A 16,798-nucleotide genomic window follows, 5' to 3' on the forward strand; every position below is an offset into this window, starting at 1 on the left:
ACTTAGTATCTAGTCAGAAATTGGGACTTACTGGACGGAAAAAAGTAGCAATACTGATCGCTTGGTTGATGCTAGTGGAGAGCTGTTGATGAGGCGTTTTTTTTTTTTAATATATACCACTAGTAGATTGGAGTATCTGTGTGAATTCCTTCGAAGTGATATCTGAATGTCTACTTAACTATTGAGTTAGACGCCATATAGCGAGATGGGATTGTCGGTTGTACTAGTAGTATGTTGCAGTTGTGTATTTAGCCAAACTGAAAAAAAAAAAAAAAAATTGACTGGGTTTTGGTGAGTGCGAATGATCATGTCGTTTAGTGCATGGTAGTATGTAGATAAGTACTGCTAGTATGCAATGGCAGAACATGGCTTGAAAATTAGTATGAAGGGGGTTATCCGGGCTTGGAGATAAAAGCTACTACTACTCTACTGACTTAGTACTGTATATACACATGAACTGAGAATGACAGGTCGAAGATGTTCTGTATCGAACTTAACGTATTAACCATAATAATAAGTATCATTTGCTCAGATATATATATCTACCGGAATAGAAAGACAATCAATACCAGATGAATCCCGCTGGCCATAGTGGCCTCATGTTGCGCTCGTTAATGATCGTCGTCGTAGTAGGGCATGATAAGACATTAAACCTCGCCTGACTGCTAGGCGGTTACATAAAATACATAAAGTCATGTACATCGTTTGGGACCCGAAAGTACGGGCAGACTGTCTAATCTCGCAATGCAAGCTCACATCACGATGCAGTCTTTTGGTCGGTCTCTCGAGCGGTCCGAGGGTCCGGTGGTGAGAGGCACACCTGGAGGTCGTCTCCCCTGTTGGTTTCTTTGGTACTGAGACGCATTAGGAGAGTCCGTGAAGTTGGGGCTTCGCTGGGGTGACAGGTATACTGGGCTCCTCGCGGCCTGCTCATATGAGGGCGGAGGCACATCGTCGTCATCCGTCGGTCGGACGGTTGGTATATTGGATTGGGAGTACCGGGCAGGACGTGAACTCTGCCTCGACGAGCGGTTTCCAGATGCAACTGTGGCGTAAGAAGCACTGCTGGGGTTTACAGCGCTTGATGAACGGTTGCGAGTGTATGCTGCCCCGGGTGCTAGTCCGGCTGATGGCGGGTGAGAGACCGAAGCTCGCTGGGAAGGGTTTCTGTTGGTTGAATCCCTATTGGGAGTGGCATTGGCTCGCTGCTCCTCCTCTTGGTACTGAAGAGCGAGCGCGTAGGCGTAGTCTGCATCAGCCTGTTCCTGGGGAGTCATGGCGCTATTACGCTGTTCCTGTGGCTCCGGAGCCAGGCCAGTATTGCTCGATGTTCTTGGGCCCGATGGGTCGGAAGGCGGAGGAGCGTCATGGCTAACAGGGCGAAAGTCCCCGGAAAAGAAACCAGCTTGTGAACCATTGACATCGACCAGACTCTCCCATACGACCTCAGCGTGACTGGAATAACCAGCATCGGTGACCAAGGTAAAGAGCTGATCGAGCTGAGGATGTTTGTACAGCGTTGAGAAATGATCGTTGCGGAATAGAATCGAGAATGACCCAGGCTGCAAGGTCGTCGCTAGATGCTTCAAGCCGAAAGTGCTCAGTTGAGTCGCGTTTTCGAACTCCGTAAACTTTTGGATGGTCTGGATATCACTCATGACGAGTTCTTCCTCCGGCGTCAACGCGCTGCCTCGCATAACGCGGTCTTCCAAATCTTGCTTCCGAAATGGGAGCAACTGGATATCTTCGTGATATTGACCCACGCGGGTCAATGCTGCATCTGCTTCTGTAGACGGAGCTGCAACCCAACCGTGAACCAAGGGGACTCCAAATGTTCCATAGAGACGGATATCTTCAGTCTCAAGGAAAGTACCAAGCGCATCATTAGATTCCTGCATTTATTTAGCTGCTGCATCCAGTACCACGTGTACGAACTACTTACCAAAGTGAGCCGGGGATTGACGTTCATGCCGGTATGCAGCATAGTCAGAAACCGACTGAGAGCTTCGATATCCGGAAACTCGTCATCGGGTCCCAGCCGTGTCGTTAATTCATCAAAGAGTGCCTCGATCAACAGCCCTAATGAGATTTGTTCCCGAGTTTGCAAAGCTCTCACAATCGGCGGTTGCGAGTCGTGAATTGTGGAACGTAGTACAAGAGCATTAACCAGTGCCAGAAGAGGACACGGTCCATTCTTATTCTGTACAAGAATAGGCGATTCGCGTAACTTGCCGGTGCTATCAGCCCAATTCACGTGTCTGATCGAGTAAGTCTCTGACCGCTGTTCTTGCTGTCGCTTGGCTTCGGCTTCCGACATTGGTCCACTGAATGCTGAATGAGTATAGACGGCACCGGGGCCTTTCGAGCGATCGGGCAATGGTGGAGCGTCACTAGGGTTGTGTCGCAAGGTCTCTTCCCGTGGGCCGTCTGGCGAACTGAGGTTGGAGCTTTGGGGCGCTTCAGTTGGAGTATCTGTTTTGGGTGGTGGAATAGGGGCTTCATCCAATTCAATCAAGACGTGAGACGACCCGGTGGTATTGCTGGATATAGTCGCCGGAGTACTCATACTCCTGGCCGGGGATTCCCTGCCCTCGTCATGTAGCTGTGAGGTTGGCTGGAGATACGGTTGTTGACTAGCATAAGGCGCAGCCGGCACATTCGATGTTCCATATATTATGCCAGTTTCTTGGCCAGTATATAATTGACCCTGGTCGTGGTATTCGTACGGTTGCGAAGATGCGGGGGGTTGCATCGCAGTGGAGTGTTCGCCAACCCAGGGAGTCTCGTCCTCGGGCTGATCAAAGAGCGATAAGCGCGCTGTCATCGGGATGTATCCCTCATCTAAGTGGGTCAGTCTAAGCTGCTAGATTGACAATAGTTGGACAGTGCATACCTTGTCCGAGATGTCCACTGGCCCCGTCCTGAGACAGAGACGATTCTCCAAATGAGGTGTGAGAATTGCGATCTTGCCATGGATTTGGTTCAGGCGACTTCGGTTTCAGGAAAGGGTTGTTCGACTGCAGCTGCACCGGTGTTTGTCCCGTGTACTCCCTGTCAGATCGCCATTCCGCAGCACCTCTCTCTTGAGCACCAGGAGAGGAGGTAGACGGAACTTGGTCTGATGCGTTTCCGTTCACCATCCCCATACCGTGCGAAGGACTACTAGCTATCTGTTGAGGAGATCCAATCGAGCCCTGGTGATCCAAACCGAACCGCGTAGTGAGCTCGTCCGCCCACGGATTCGACCCGTCCCCGGCCGAATTCCGGATTGGCGACCTCTGCGCCTGTTCCAACGGCATGAGGTCAAAAGCTGGTGAGGTATTGAGGTCGGGAGAAAAAACGGATTCCTGAGACACAACGCGATGAGGTTGGGGAGAGCTTTGGGCCCGTCGCGGGCGTGTCAGGCGTTTTGGCGACGAGGATGAGAGAGACTTGGAAGTCGGGGAGAGTTTGGAGTTGGTGAAACGGGACCCTGTACGGTCATTCCCTTGAGGAAGGCTGTTGAGGCGTGGCGGAGCTCGTTTTCGCAAGACCATGAGGCGGACTCTTAGTGTACGAGGCCCGGGGTTACCGAGCTCACGGGGGAATCACAAGATGGTTGGACAAGCTTGGGGGCCAATAAAGTGCGGTCAAAGAGCCAGTCAGAAGAGTTAGATCGACAGGCTTCCTCTGATGACAGGTGAGATTGCCTAGTTTGACAGTCTGACGCACGAATGGGCGCCAGAGTGCCGCAGACGTGGTTGGGGAGCTCTCGGGGATGTATACGTAACCAGGCAGTGGCTCCGGAAAAGACGAGGAGATCAAGATTAGCCAGTATACGCGAGAAGGAAAGCAGCAGCCACAGCCATGCCTTTTGCAGGGAATAAACGGTCGATCCTAGGCAACAAAAAGAAGATGAAAAGTGAAAATTGAGGGAGGAAAGGCACGCGAAGTCAACAACAATGGCGGGAATGACCGTCGAGGGTCACAGGCACCCGGATTCCCTGACGGAATGAATGGATGGATTGCGATCAATGCTCGGGATTGGCGGTGGACCCCTGCCTGTTCTCCTGTTACCGCTGTTACCGCTATATGGTGCGGGGATTCGCAATGTGGCTGCCTGCGATTATTGTATGGTATGGTTACGCCCCGCCGGCACCGCCACACTCTCCGCGTATTATGCACCGCCACTTATAGATGACGTATAGTCACGGGACTGAGGAGGAACGATGATCCGCTGCTATACTCATTACATAAGCCGTGCATTATCGCAGTGGTGGAGGGTCCGTGCGCTATCGCAGAAAAAAAGTAACGGAATTCAATTGCAAATAGAAGCTGCGACTTTGGTGGGGTTATTGGCTCAGGTCGCTTGAATTGACCTCTTCTTCTTTGCATAGAATGCGCTGATCCTTATTCCACTACATATCACTTGGAGCACCCCGGCATCATGCATTCCTACGTGCGACCAAATCAATTTATCGCCTTCAAGCTCCCCTCCGAGGCGACGAGGATCCAGAAGGTCGTTCCCAATACGTATGCGCGCGACTTGCCAGCCCCTAAATAATTGCACAGTGCTAAGTACGTTGGATAGGCAAATCTCTCTAGGAAAATACGGTGCTTTTCCCGCCAACCAAATCATTGGCCGTCCCTTCTACCTGACGTTCGAGATCCACGAGACCCCCGGACAAGCTGATAGCACCTACCTTCGCATCGTATCGGCGGCAGAGCTTCACGCGGAATCTCTCATTACTGAGGGCGAAGGCGACGGCGATGATGTAGAAGTCAATGAAGATGGCACGCCGGTGCGGTCGAACCGCGAAACCATCGACGACCGATCAACGCAAAAGTTAACGCTAGAGGAGATTCTGGCGCTGAAGAAGGAAAGCACCGGAGCGGGCAGGGAAATCATCGCGAAGCTGCTTGAGTCGCATCAGGCCTTGGATCAGAAGACGGCATTCTCATTGGCCAAGTATAAGCTGCGCAAGGAGAAGAAGTACATGAAGCGGTTCACGGTGATTCCTCTGGATGTCAGTCTCCTGACGAACTACATGCTTGAGGACAAGGATGCAGCGCGGACTATGGAACTGCGTGACGAACTGATCGGCCTTATTGGGTGTTGGGGAAATGTGCATCACGGTGGTAGCACCTCTTTTGACGAGACTGTCACCTCAAAACCGAATGGTCGCTATCTCGTTGTCGATGATACGGGCGGTCTGGTCGTCGCAGCTTTGGCTGAAAGAATGGGAATCTTGTACCCTCACGATGGCGAGAACGACCAAGAACAACAGGATGCTATTGAGCGGCCTGACGCGGTGGAAGCTGATGAGGCAGAGAAACCCGAAGACGGCGAAGACAAAGCCCAAGAGGGAGAGGAGCAAACCACGACGACCACCACACATCGCCCACCCCGTCGACCACAGATGTCCGCTTCAGGAAATACCATCACCCTTCTCCACGCCAACAAACAGCCCAACCTAAGTCTTCTGAAATACTTCGGCTACGAACAAGATAGTCCGAGCGACACACATCCCCTCTACACAAACCTCAAGACCGTCTCCTTCATGCAGCTGCTCGACCCTAACGCGGACAACATCTACTCCGAGGAACCGTCGGTAGTACCCGAAGAGGAGCTTGCCGCGTACAAGGCCAGCAAGCGTAGCGCCTACCACCGCAAGCGCGGGCGGTGGATGCGCGTTCGCAGGGTAGTCGACGAAGCCCGGGCCGGCGGTTTTGACGGCCTCATTATTGCTTCCCTCATGAGCCCGACGAGTATCCTGAAGTACACTGTCCCATTGGTGGGAGGCTCAGCACCGATCACTATCTACTCGCCTACCATTGAACCGTTGACAGAGGTGATGGACTTGTACTCGACAGCGCGCAAGAACGCCTACATCGCCCGGAAGCGTGAGCTACAAGAACAGCAACAGGCCGACGGCCAGGATGAGTCTGGCAAGATGCACCCCGCACTGGAGGAGGAATACACAGTCGACCCTACCATGCTGCTTGCACCGACGCTGCAAACCTCCCGAGTACGCGTCTGGCAGGTCCTGCCTGGACGGACACATCCGTTGATGTCGGGACGTGGTGGTGCAGAAGGGTACATCTTCCACGGCATCCGGGTCATCCCGACGCAGCAGATCATTGAGGCGGCCGGAAATTCAGGCCGGAAGAGGAGAAAGGTGACCAAGGAGACGGAGACACCGACTGAGACGCAGACGGGCAGCGGGGATGTGGAGATGACGTCGTGACCTATCCTAGATTCAATTGCCCTACCTGTAACATAGCCCCGAAAATTGGCTTCAAAAGTATACCATGTGCACACTATACAACATGAGATAATGAATCCAGAAACGATGAGGAAGACATCCATCCGACAGCTCAACCGACTGTCTGGTATACTAAATATCCGACATCATGGCATTATAATCTTCTTTCGTAGAGATCTATTTCCCCATCAACTCACACCCATTCCTCACAACACCCACCAACCCACCAGTCTGCATCGTCTCCGACCCACCCCCAGCCAACCGCCACTCAATCTCCGCCAACCCTTCCAACCAGGTAACTCTCGTCTGCGCAGGCACTTCCAACCTCTGCAACTGATCGCCCAGCGCCGCGAGAATATCCGCCAACGCCAAGCCCTTATTCGCCTTGAGGGTATTAATGGTACTCAAACAGGACGTAACATCACTCGTAGCCAACAACGTCGTCATAATCTCCTCAATATCAGACGGATGAGGCGCCGCAATACAATCATAAATCGTCTCATTCGTGATAACCTCAGCCTCGGGCCTCCCCTTCGCATCCTGATCCTGATCCTGATCCTTGGGCGCATTCTTCATCGGCAACGGTTTACTACTGGCAAAACAAGCCTGCAGGACATTCAACGCCCGTCGCATATCACCCTTACTCAAGCGAACAAGACTATCCACCGCCTCCGGCTGAATATTCACCTCTTCCTTCTCAATCACAAGGTCCACTAATACACGGATATCCGCCTCCTTCAACGGACTGAAGCGAAACCGCGTACATCGGGACAAGAGCGCGGGGGAGAGCTTGTGTGTGTAGTTGGCGATGATGCAGAATCGCGTGTTGGCGGTGTATTTTTCCATGATGCGGCGGAGGGCCATTTGCGCGGTGGCCGTCATGGCGTCGGCTTCGTCGAGGATGATGAGTTTGTAGGAGGCGAGGTTGGAGGAGGTGGCGGTGGAGATGGAGGATGAAGGTGCCATAGAGAAGATCTGTTTTGTGCTGGCGAAGGTCTTGATTTGTTCGCGGACGACGTCGATGCCGCGGTCGTCACTGGCGTTGAGTTCCAGGACCATTTGGCGCATGTTCTTTGCGCCGTAGATCCGGCGCGCGAGGGCTAGGATGGTGGATGTTTTGCCGGTTCCGGGGGGACCGTAGAGAAGGAGGTGGGGGAGGCGCTGTTAGGGTGTTAGACTTGTGAGATTAGGGATATCATTGAAGAAAAATGACTTGGGGATGGGGGTGTGTACGTTTGCTTCGACGAATTTGTTGATAGTTGCAAGAATGTCTTGGTGGCCGGACACATCTTCTAGGGTGTTGGGACGGTATTTCTCTACCCTATAGTCTTCCGTTAGATATTATCATACTGCCTATACAAAGAGAGGGAATATACCAAGGGAGGTTATCTTGAGCTTCAACGGGCAAATCAGCTGCTACTCGTTTTGCCTTGCCATTTGTGTTGTCGGAGCTGAATTGGATAGCGTTCTTGGATGGGACGTCCACGTCCATTGAATCTTCGTAGTCGGACATGGTGTGCAATTCAAAGTAGCGATGCACTCAATTCCCGAATACTAATGCAGAGCTCAAATTATATCACAAGAACGGAGAGTCAAGTGAAATTGTAGCTATCCGGAAATCACGAGAGACGCGTAGCGCGTAAAGAGGCTCGGGCCGGAAAATCTCCCCGCCCAGGACGAGGACAGCGGCAGCTCTTGGACTGGCACGGGTGATGACATGCACCTCCGTCCCTCTCCCTATTGTATCTACCTACTTTCCCTTCCTTAGACCGGCTCTAAGGACCACCACCACCACCCCCATTATATTTCCCTGCACCTCACAATGCCGGTACTATTACTTTTCCTCCACCCATTCCGAGATATACCCCCCAGATAAATCGACTAATCCAAAACCAGGCATACCACTCCATCTTCCTCGAGGATCGGGATGTCCCCGTAATAGGTACGGCCGCACTCACCTCCCCGCCATATACCCACCTAGCTATAACCCCCCAATACAGCGACAGCTACCTACACCATCCACTACAATCCACCAATCTCTCATCAATCCAACTAACCACCCATTGACAGGAAACTTCCCAATCCTCCCCCTCCGCACTCGCACTCGCGGCCCCGCATACACCCTCCCCCCGCTCCCGCCCACCGCCGACACCACCGATGTGCCCGCCGACAGCGAATCCTACGACTGCGTCGACGAGATTCTCTCCCTCTTCCGAGCCAATGTCCTGTTCCGTAACTTCGAGATCAATGGGCCCGCCGATCGCATGCTTATCTATGGTACCTTGTTCATCAGTGAATGCTTGGGGAAGGTGAAGCCCGGTATGGTGATGCGCGAGGCTGAGAAGGTATGCTTTGCTTGCCGCTGTAATGCTGGGTTGTTGGGGATTGGTGGTGGTGGTGATAAATGATGTGATGTGAAGTGCTAATGGGTATCATTTGCAGGCATTGATCAACGTTGCGCTCGACCACTTCGCTATTCCCGGTGACGTGTCCTTCCCTCTGAACCAGGCATTTGAGGCGCCCCGCGATCGCCAGGATGCGGAGACATTGAGACAGTATGTTACATTTCTTCCAGCCCATTTCGACCGGGGCCGTTGAGTTGGACAGTGCTGATTGGTTTGTAATAGGTACCTCTCTCAAGTTAGGCAGGAGATTGCGATGCGGTTGCATGCTAGGTTATACCCCGGTGGTGTTGGGCCTTCCAAGGTATGTGTCCATACCCTGCAATAAATGGAGGGGTCTAGGCTAACAAAGTATAGTGGTGGCTGAGCTTCGCCAAGAGAAAGTTCATGGGAAAGAGCTTTTAAGGCGAATGACTGATAGATAGATGGATGTGCTTTTGTTTTTTTGCTGCCACAACTCAGCGTATGAACAAACTCTAAACCGGACTGTTAGCTGTTGTCCATGTCTAGTCATTTTTACTCTGTGTATATTTGAATCTGAAGCGTTTTGATCCGACTCTCGCTGCTTGGTTGGTGTCGTTCCTGATGTCGTTGGTGACGGTGCACTTGCTCATCAGTATGACTGCCTAAGAGAAGCAGACGTAGAGTCTTGTTGCTGGCAAGGGAGCCACGGGGGCCCCATTCGACCGGAGCCAGTTGATCCATGATCACAATATCTGGGGTCCTGTCCTGTTCAACCGGAGCCAAAAATCCTAGAACTGGCTTCCGTATTACGGCTCCAGTCGAACAATATCCCTTCCGTTCTCTTGCAGACGACCTACCCAAACCCCATCGCTATACAACCACGCCATTTTACCACCCAAAACACCAGCACCAGCAACCAATAACCCCCAACCACCACACCCGCGCACTCCCGCCCCAAACACAATCGTGACTCTCAACCCCCTACTCATCCTACGAACTCTCATACACCAGCTATGCTATATCAGGAGGACAGACCCACCAGTCCATTTAAGAACACATTGAGTACCAAAGGGGCGAAGATGAGAGCGAAGTCTATTCCATGTGGATACACTGGCTGCTCTTCACGAGGACCTTTTATCTCTGACTAGTGTATTGGTGCCGGAGTAGTCTCTTCAAGCATCTCAGTCAAGACAAACTCTTCTGGTATCGTAGCCATGACGTATAGTGACACTGAATCTCAACAAGCATTTCAGCCGCAACTTAGGATTCTTACAAACGTATAGATCAGACAAATAGCAATAGGATAAGTTGTTGTAGAAGGAGAGCAAGAGGCTCTTTCGTATGTTTGATACTACTAGGCGGAATTTGGTCGAAGGCATATATTTGTCAGATGCATATTTGCTTACCATAGTAATATTATGTCATGCGGAGGAGGGGCTGCCCAGAGGGTAATAAGGGTGGATATATTTGTGAATGATCATTCTGTTTAAAGCTCAGAGATATGAATGTAAGTAAACGGAGGAGGTCGGGAAAAATTATGAGGCTCTAAGACTAGATAGTAGTGAATATTAATAGCCCCCCTGGAACGGGGCAGACACCAACCCGGGCTGACAAGTGGTCATGTATCTATTTATCATTAAGCGAATGAGGTACCCTAAATCAGAAAACTCGCCCACCGCAAGCCCATAGTTTAATCATCCCTCATTGTCGCAGCGCTAGTAATCATGCTTTTACAATGAGTAGCTTCAATAAGAATATGCATCCGTCACGAATGTAGGCATGTAAGGCAGAATACTGGGCTATGCAGCTTCATTATCACCACCCTTCTCGAACAACTCCTCAATACTTTCCAAACTCTTCCCCTTCGTCTCCGGCATCAGCACACACACCGCCACCGCCACAAGCGTCGAGAACCCATACAAGAAGTATGGTCCTGACGAAGACCGATGCAGGAACAACGGAGCAGTAAGAGTGACGATAAAGTTAACAATCCAGTTAGCCAGAAGCTCTACCGCACATACCTTTGCCCGAAGTCGAGTGGGAATGATCTCTGAGGCGTAGATCTTGCCGACCTAAAGAGAACCACATCAGCAAACCAGTCTGTGCAACTCGAAGAAGAGTACTCACCACAGCCCACGACCAGGAAAAGTTTGCCACAATGATAAATATTAGCACCACCACGGCCCATTGAGCAGAGTGAGATTCGAGGGTGACAGCATCGTGGGTTGTGTGACCGTAACGGGCGTACAGTGCTCCAATAATGATGAAACAGATGGACATCGCTGATCCCCCGGTGATCAAGGGCTTGCGGCGCCCCCATCGGTCTACCCAGATCTGGGCGGGGATGGTGAAGACCAACATCACAATACCGATGATGCCAGATGACAGGAAGGAGGCCTTGGTAGACGTGAAACCCGCTTGTTGAAAGAGGATAGGTGCATAGTATAGGACAACGTCGATCTGCAGTGAGTTAGTCCAGTGATCAGGAGGCCTGGTCGAGAACCATGAGGGCATTGGGAGCGAAGTGGAACGAAGCTGAACTTACCCCTGTCAATTGCTGAAAAGTCATGAGAAACACGCCAAGGGATGTACGACTAATGTACTTCCGACCAAAGATCTCCGCCATACTAGCGGTCGGTCGCCGCTGGTCAGACTGCAGACTGTCCTGAATCTCCCGTAGCTCGTCGTCCACCGTAGATTCAGGACGCAGTTTACGCAAAACTTGACGTGCATCTTCGTTGCGGCCGACCTGCACCAGCCACCGAGGCGAGAATGGAAGCAGAAGCATCACAACCGACAGCACGGCGGCCATGATGGCCTGGATGATAAATGGTACCCTCCATGACATGCTACCATTGAGATACTGTGTCCCATAGGTGATAAAGTACCCCGCCATAATGCCAAAAACCACGTAGAGCTGAAGTGAGCAGGCCACCACGCCCCGCACATCTGCAGGGGCTATCTCCACCAGGTACACGGTGGTGACGGAAATGGCTTGGCCCATGCCGACCCCGGTAATCAGGCGGGCGACGATCAGACTAGCGAAATTAGGCGAGCAGGCGGATATTATGGTCCCTGCCAGTGAGAGCAGGCTGCCGATGAGAATTCCGTACTTCCTCGAGATGCGGTCCGAGACATGGCCACTCGCCAGAGAGGATGCGGATGACGAAAGGAGGATACAAGCAACGTAGACACCCTGCTGCGTAGACGATAATCGGCCAATAGAGGATTCGAATTGGGGCATTTGAGTGATCGGACCAATTGAACCTGAAAGTGTGAGTTTCGGGGCCATGGCGTGAGGGAAGTGAACAGACCTGTATCCAGGCCATACAAGAGCCCGGCCAGGGCGACATGGCCAGCAATGAGGAAAACCTTCCCCTTGGGCGAAACCATTGGATGAGACTGGTGTGGTTGAAAGAGAGCGAGACGGAAATAGATGTTTTGACTGAGGAAGAAGACGATTTGAAGCGACTCCTTTTTGCATGGGCTTCATTCACCCCCTCTCTAAGGTAGCATCGCCTAAGTTGCTCTTAGACAACAGAATGGTCGCCGGCGTCGGAGTTGCGAGGACAGTCATTTGCGGTCTGGACTAATACCCCTGTAATTGAGAGTGAGTCTGATAGGATAGGGCAGCAATATATGCATGTTGTGCGCAGCATGATCGAACCCCAACGGTCAGATCAGTGCCTCAGCAAGGTGGGATCACCGTTGGATTTAGATTGCAGCTTCAGCCCGAGACACCAAAGGCGGGGAGTTAGTGCAGCCCAGCCACCAATCATCCCTAGGAATGACTCGAAATGAATCTAAGTTGAGGTTACATTCACTCGCATGCTGCCTCTAGCGCTTATGCCGATCACTGCTCGCCATACGGACCAACCCTGTACACAGTCACACCTATCGCTGGGCACCGAGCCGGTCTCGCGTGTCTTCAGGGCCATGCTTTCTGCGTACATGCGATTTTAGATGCAATTGTCACACGTGGAATAAGCGGGTGCAACCCACGAGCCTCGTAATCCAGCAAGTTGTGTACCCGTTCTGGTAACACGCATCTGACTGACTAGAACTATACCTTCAATAGCAGGTCTTACTCATCTCGGTCAGTAAAGACCACCAAACGCAGGGGTTTATCGACCAATTGCACCGGGATCGCCGCTTCATGTAGGAACGCGAGGAAGACATTGGCGCACCGGGCAGTCCACGATGGTAACTAGCGGCGACCAGGGTACGCAAGCCGAATATGCAATGTTGCATAGTCGAAATGAAGCGCCCTGAACGGGAAACAGTTTTATAGGTCATCCGCATGCGCGAGCTGAGGCCCAGACATAATGTTTACCTCGTATGGACAAGTGTACTGACCGGGATTTGACGCAACACTTGCCGTCGGCTAATTTTTCGCTGACGAAAATCACAGCTAGATGGTCTCGCCAGTGAAGGACCAAGGGGATTCCAGTGTTGACGACGGCGAAATTCGTAATGCCGATGAATGCATGAGGGTCGCCGAACTGAAAACTCCAAGTATTTAAGGGCCTTGGTTCCTTCACTACCGAGCAGTTTGTAGGAACACTTAAAGCAGAGAGAAAAGAGTCTCTGAACGGATTATAGCCATGGATATTAAAAAGTGCGGTCTGGGTGCGAATGGTATGTTTGTCTTTCACTGAAATTCTTATCATTTAGTTGACGTGCCATTCCAGTCCCAACCTTCTATGACCCATCTGACATCGAGTCCATCCGTGCCTCTGTCTTCAATAATGGTATAGCATTTGTGGAGGGGTGTGAGGAAGAGGCCTTGGTAGGTCTTGCTCGCCAACTGGGACAAATCGTGAGACCGCGAAATGAGGAAACACCCGGCAGTGGTGTAAGTCGAATTCGATTTGCATCAGACTTGGTGGGAAAGGGATACAGCTCTGAAGGTTTGACCATAGAACGAGATTATTTTAGCAGGTCGTAGACTGACGTACTGATCACAGAGCTATTCTTCCATACCGATCGCAGCGGATGGGACGAACCCCCGCGCATTTTGATGTCAACTCTCCGCTCCCAATCAGAATCCGGGGGCGAGTCATTGCTGGTTGACGGCCAGAATGTACTCAACGCTCTCAGGCAACATGATGAGGATCTGTACAACCTGTTCACTAATTCAAAGCATACCAGCTTCCGTGCCGATGATGGAACGTTCGTGCCACGGGCCATGGTCGACAGAGAGACGGGAATCTTTCGTTTCCGGTTCGATGACGGCATCCAGATGTCGGCATCTATGGTTGTTGGCTTCGCCAAGCTGCAGGATATCATCTATCAGCATGCCTATCTTGTGTCCCTGCGACCCGGTCAGGGTTATGTGCTAGATAACCACCGGTACCTGCATGGGCGAGCCTCCTTCACTGGTTCACGGGAGTTGTTACGAGTCCTTGTCAGGCCCTCCTCCCCACCTAGTGAGAAGGTAATTTTGTTTGACATTGACGGCACACTCTGTCGGTCAGAGGCACTCAGCATTGATGCATATTATTCCTGTGTGAGTGACATCGTGGGAAAGGACATCAATCATGCAAATACCCCGGTCAACTTGCACGGACGAACCGATCTTGGCCTACTGCATGACATCCTGGATTATCACCAGGTAGCCAGGAAGGATCGGGTAGTAGAGGAATTCCTCAAACTCCACCCACAGTATCTGGAGCGTTCTTTGTCCAAGGGTCTTCCATCGGTGATATGCCCCGGCGCACAGGAATTGCTCAGCTGGTTGATTAGGGAAAATGAGAGCTCCAGGCAATCGAAGTTCCAGTTGGGCCTGATCACTGGCAATTCTCGTCCAAATGCCTTGCTGAAACTCCGTGGGGCGGGAATTGACACCAGTATATTCGACCTTGACATCTCTTCATTTGGGGACAGCCACCATAATCGACTATCATTGTTTCAAGATGCCTTCTCCAAATTGCAGGTCCGCTTTGGCTCTCATATACGCGCAAAAGATGTTCTAGTTGTTGGAGACACGCCCCTCGATGTGGAATGTGCGAAGCAAGCTGGTTGCTCAGTCGTGGCCGTTGCGACAGGGAACTATAAGATGGAGGAGCTGGCTTCGCTGAAGCCTAATGTTTGCTGCGGTCAGCTGACTGAAACGAAGGAGTACCTCCTGCAGGCGGCCTTCTAGATGCTACTGCCATTGAGTTAATGATGTTCTATCAGACGCACGTTATGGAATGGTCACACACTTTGTATCGCAGGTGATCAGAAAAGAATATTGTAGATCAAGGTAGAAAGAAGCCTCATTCGCTCCAATATGAATATGTTTAGGCTGTGATTTCCCCATATGGACCCGACGTAGCAATAGTTGTGGATTCACAGCGTTCTTGGGTGGCCTTGGAGATGCGGATTCCATCTAATTGCGCTCTGATTCCAAGGTCGAGCCAATTATCTCCTGGATTTCTCCGGCCGCAGTACCAGCCAGAACGCCCACTCCAACTATTCCACCATCGCTGGCCTCCCGAAGGAAGACACTCTTCCCTTCACCCTGTGGTCCAGCACTGAGAATCAAGCGGTCAATATGTCGCTGAATTCGGTCCTTGTAGTGAGGGTAGTGCTGGATCACACCACCAGACACGGCCACAACCAGCTCCTCTGGCCCTTTTTGCCAACCGGGTATCACTGCTTTGGAATCTGACACTGTATCATTCTGAGTGCTTATCAATTTGCCTGGTTTGGGATTTTCAATATCCGTTTCTAAATGTGCTGTGCTCTTCAAATTTACCTCGCCAGTGCATGCTAAAAGACCAACCGTCGCTGCAGCAACCAAGGCAGATGATCTCTCTTGGACTGCCGCACCGATTATTCGAATATGTCCAGCGAAGTCGGGGGTCCACATCCAGTCACTCGAGGATGGTGACGGGAGGTGGTTTGACAGTGCCACGGCCAGATGTTCGTTTGAGGAGCTCGAAGCCACCACAAGCGACAGAAATTCTGTAGATAGTGAGTTCCTTTCGACCAATTTCTCTGGCAATGAAGACTTTGGGATCTTCTTGACTCCGTGAAACCAATCATAAGAGATTATGCGGACGAGCTCGCCAATGTAACGGCCACCAACCATATACTCCAGTGGCTGGAAGCCGGGACGGTTGGAATGTTCTTCCAGTTCAGCATCCCACTTGGTTACGATACCGAGCTTCTCCAAAGGCCCGGTTGCTCCGTGGAGGGTCCATTCAGTCGAAACGACGGTTTCATCCGCCTCTGGCTGCTTTTCTCGGATATGGGCCACTTTCAATTCCTGTAGGTCAGCAAGTTTCATGGGAATAGCAGAGTTACAGCCGGCGCCGACGATGAGCCCCATGACAACTCGAGTATTGGGAAGGGCCCTTATCGAGTATGCCAGAGAGGCTAATGTAGCGACCGTATCATTGGTCATGACCGTGACCTTCAACTTCGGTAGACAGTAAGTCTTGCGACGCTTAGTGGGCATGTCATCTGAGTCCTGATCAGACCGCCGGGTGTGACATTCATATCCATCCAGCAAGGCTTGGTGGAGATTCAGGGAAGAGCTCAAGGCGAACCCCTTGCCTGTGGGCATAAGAATGGCCTCATTGAGGAACTTTTGCCTGCGATCAGTTAACCCCATACCACACGAATCAAATAGGCAAGATACGAACTTAGTAGGAAAACAAAAAGAAATCCCCATGATGAGCTCCTTTGGCGGATCGCCTTTAGAGTTGGCAAGATCATCCGCGATGACTTCGGCAATGCAGTCACCAATCCAGGCGAATAAGGACTGGGCTTGGTCACGTCGGAGCCGCTCTTCGATGGGCCACGCCTTCTCCAGGGTTCGTCTTACATGAGGTTGCCTTCCGACTGGCTGATGTCCCAGCAGGTCAATGAAGGCGACCCGGAGATAGGAGAGGCCGAGGTAGACAGCCAGATAGCGACCGGTTTCATGGCCGGTGGGCAGCCGGGTGATGGCGGTGGGGAAGAACTGCTCCGATGAGCTGGCAGCCAGCTCCCGATATGTGTGTGACAGACGATGGGAGAGGTCATAGAGTGTGTCGTGATCTATACGGAGGGGATGCAGGAACTCTTGGAGATCAGGATCCAATTTTCCCATCTTGGCGGATGGTTCCTTGCCCTGGGGAGGTTGCAAGGGTAATCAATTCACTATCTAGTAGTAGTAGTACTAGTAGTAGTAGTTATTAATGGATGGAAGGAACC

At 51.6% G+C, this 16,798-nt stretch overlaps 7 protein-coding genes across 7 annotated transcripts; 3 read left to right on the forward strand and 4 right to left on the reverse strand.

Moving 5' to 3' along the window:
- Nucleotides 1-503: 503 nt before the first annotated feature.
- On the reverse strand, nt 504-3,951 carry BO83DRAFT_417404 (MINDY family deubiquitinase). The gene is made up of 3 exons (XM_025534756.1): nt 2,894-3,951; nt 1,943-2,841; nt 504-1,892 (listed from the first exon to the last, which is right to left on the reverse strand). Exons 1-3 carry the CDS (start codon nt 3,534-3,536, stop codon nt 753-755), a joined length of 2,682 nt encoding a protein of 893 aa, XP_025387845.1. The 5' UTR covers nt 3,537-3,951; the 3' UTR covers nt 504-752.
- A 363-nt stretch (nt 3,952-4,314) lies between these two features.
- trm6 (tRNA 1-methyladenosine methyltransferase subunit GCD10) lies at nt 4,315-6,332 on the forward strand. The gene is made up of 2 exons (XM_025534757.1): nt 4,315-4,512; nt 4,571-6,332. The coding sequence occupies exons 1-2, from the start codon at nt 4,427-4,429 to the stop codon at nt 6,225-6,227; spliced, it is 1,743 nt and encodes a 580-aa protein (XP_025387846.1). The 5' UTR covers nt 4,315-4,426; the 3' UTR covers nt 6,228-6,332.
- On the reverse strand, nt 6,283-7,853 carry BO83DRAFT_437621 (replication factor C subunit 3). The gene is made up of 3 exons (XM_025536032.1): nt 7,622-7,853; nt 7,479-7,566; nt 6,283-7,406 (listed from the first exon to the last, which is right to left on the reverse strand). The coding sequence occupies exons 1-3, from the start codon at nt 7,756-7,758 to the stop codon at nt 6,423-6,425; spliced, it is 1,209 nt and encodes a 402-aa protein (XP_025387847.1). The 5' UTR covers nt 7,759-7,853; the 3' UTR covers nt 6,283-6,422.
- A 125-nt stretch (nt 7,854-7,978) lies between these two features.
- BO83DRAFT_37390 (actin-related protein 2/3 complex subunit 3) lies at nt 7,979-9,201 on the forward strand. Its single transcript, XM_025530067.1, has 6 exons — nt 7,979-8,073; nt 8,142-8,187; nt 8,316-8,590; nt 8,688-8,800; nt 8,873-8,951; nt 9,005-9,201. Exons 1-6 carry the CDS (start codon nt 8,068-8,070, stop codon nt 9,050-9,052), a joined length of 567 nt encoding a protein of 188 aa, XP_025387848.1. The 5' UTR covers nt 7,979-8,067; the 3' UTR covers nt 9,053-9,201.
- Nucleotides 9,202-10,201: 1,000 nt separating this feature from the next.
- BO83DRAFT_378663 (sugar porter family MFS transporter) lies at nt 10,202-12,278 on the reverse strand. Its single transcript, XM_025531312.1, has 4 exons — nt 11,926-12,278; nt 11,157-11,878; nt 10,739-11,071; nt 10,202-10,683 (listed from the first exon to the last, which is right to left on the reverse strand). Exons 1-4 carry the CDS (start codon nt 12,002-12,004, stop codon nt 10,411-10,413), a joined length of 1,407 nt encoding a protein of 468 aa, XP_025387849.1. The 5' UTR covers nt 12,005-12,278; the 3' UTR covers nt 10,202-10,410.
- Nucleotides 12,279-13,064: 786 nt separating this feature from the next.
- On the forward strand, nt 13,065-14,870 carry BO83DRAFT_37414 (Clavaminate synthase-like protein). Its single transcript, XM_025530118.1, has 3 exons — nt 13,065-13,249; nt 13,303-13,521; nt 13,579-14,870. The coding sequence occupies exons 1-3, from the start codon at nt 13,216-13,218 to the stop codon at nt 14,754-14,756; spliced, it is 1,431 nt and encodes a 476-aa protein (XP_025387850.1). The 5' UTR covers nt 13,065-13,215; the 3' UTR covers nt 14,757-14,870.
- On the reverse strand, nt 14,778-16,694 carry BO83DRAFT_445813 (hexokinase family protein; the record flags this gene model as incomplete). Its single annotated transcript, XM_025536577.1, has 1 exon — nt 14,778-16,694. The coding sequence occupies one exon, from the start codon at nt 16,692-16,694 to the stop codon at nt 14,985-14,987; it is 1,710 nt and encodes a 569-aa protein (XP_025387851.1). The 3' UTR covers nt 14,778-14,984.
- Between the last annotated feature and the right edge of the window lie 104 nt (nt 16,695-16,798).

Source organism: Aspergillus eucalypticola (genome assembly GCF_003184535.1).
Source record: "Aspergillus eucalypticola CBS 122712 chromosome Unknown BO83scaffold_13, whole genome shotgun sequence".
Lineage (NCBI taxonomy): Eukaryota > Fungi > Ascomycota > Eurotiomycetes > Eurotiales > Aspergillaceae > Aspergillus > Aspergillus eucalypticola.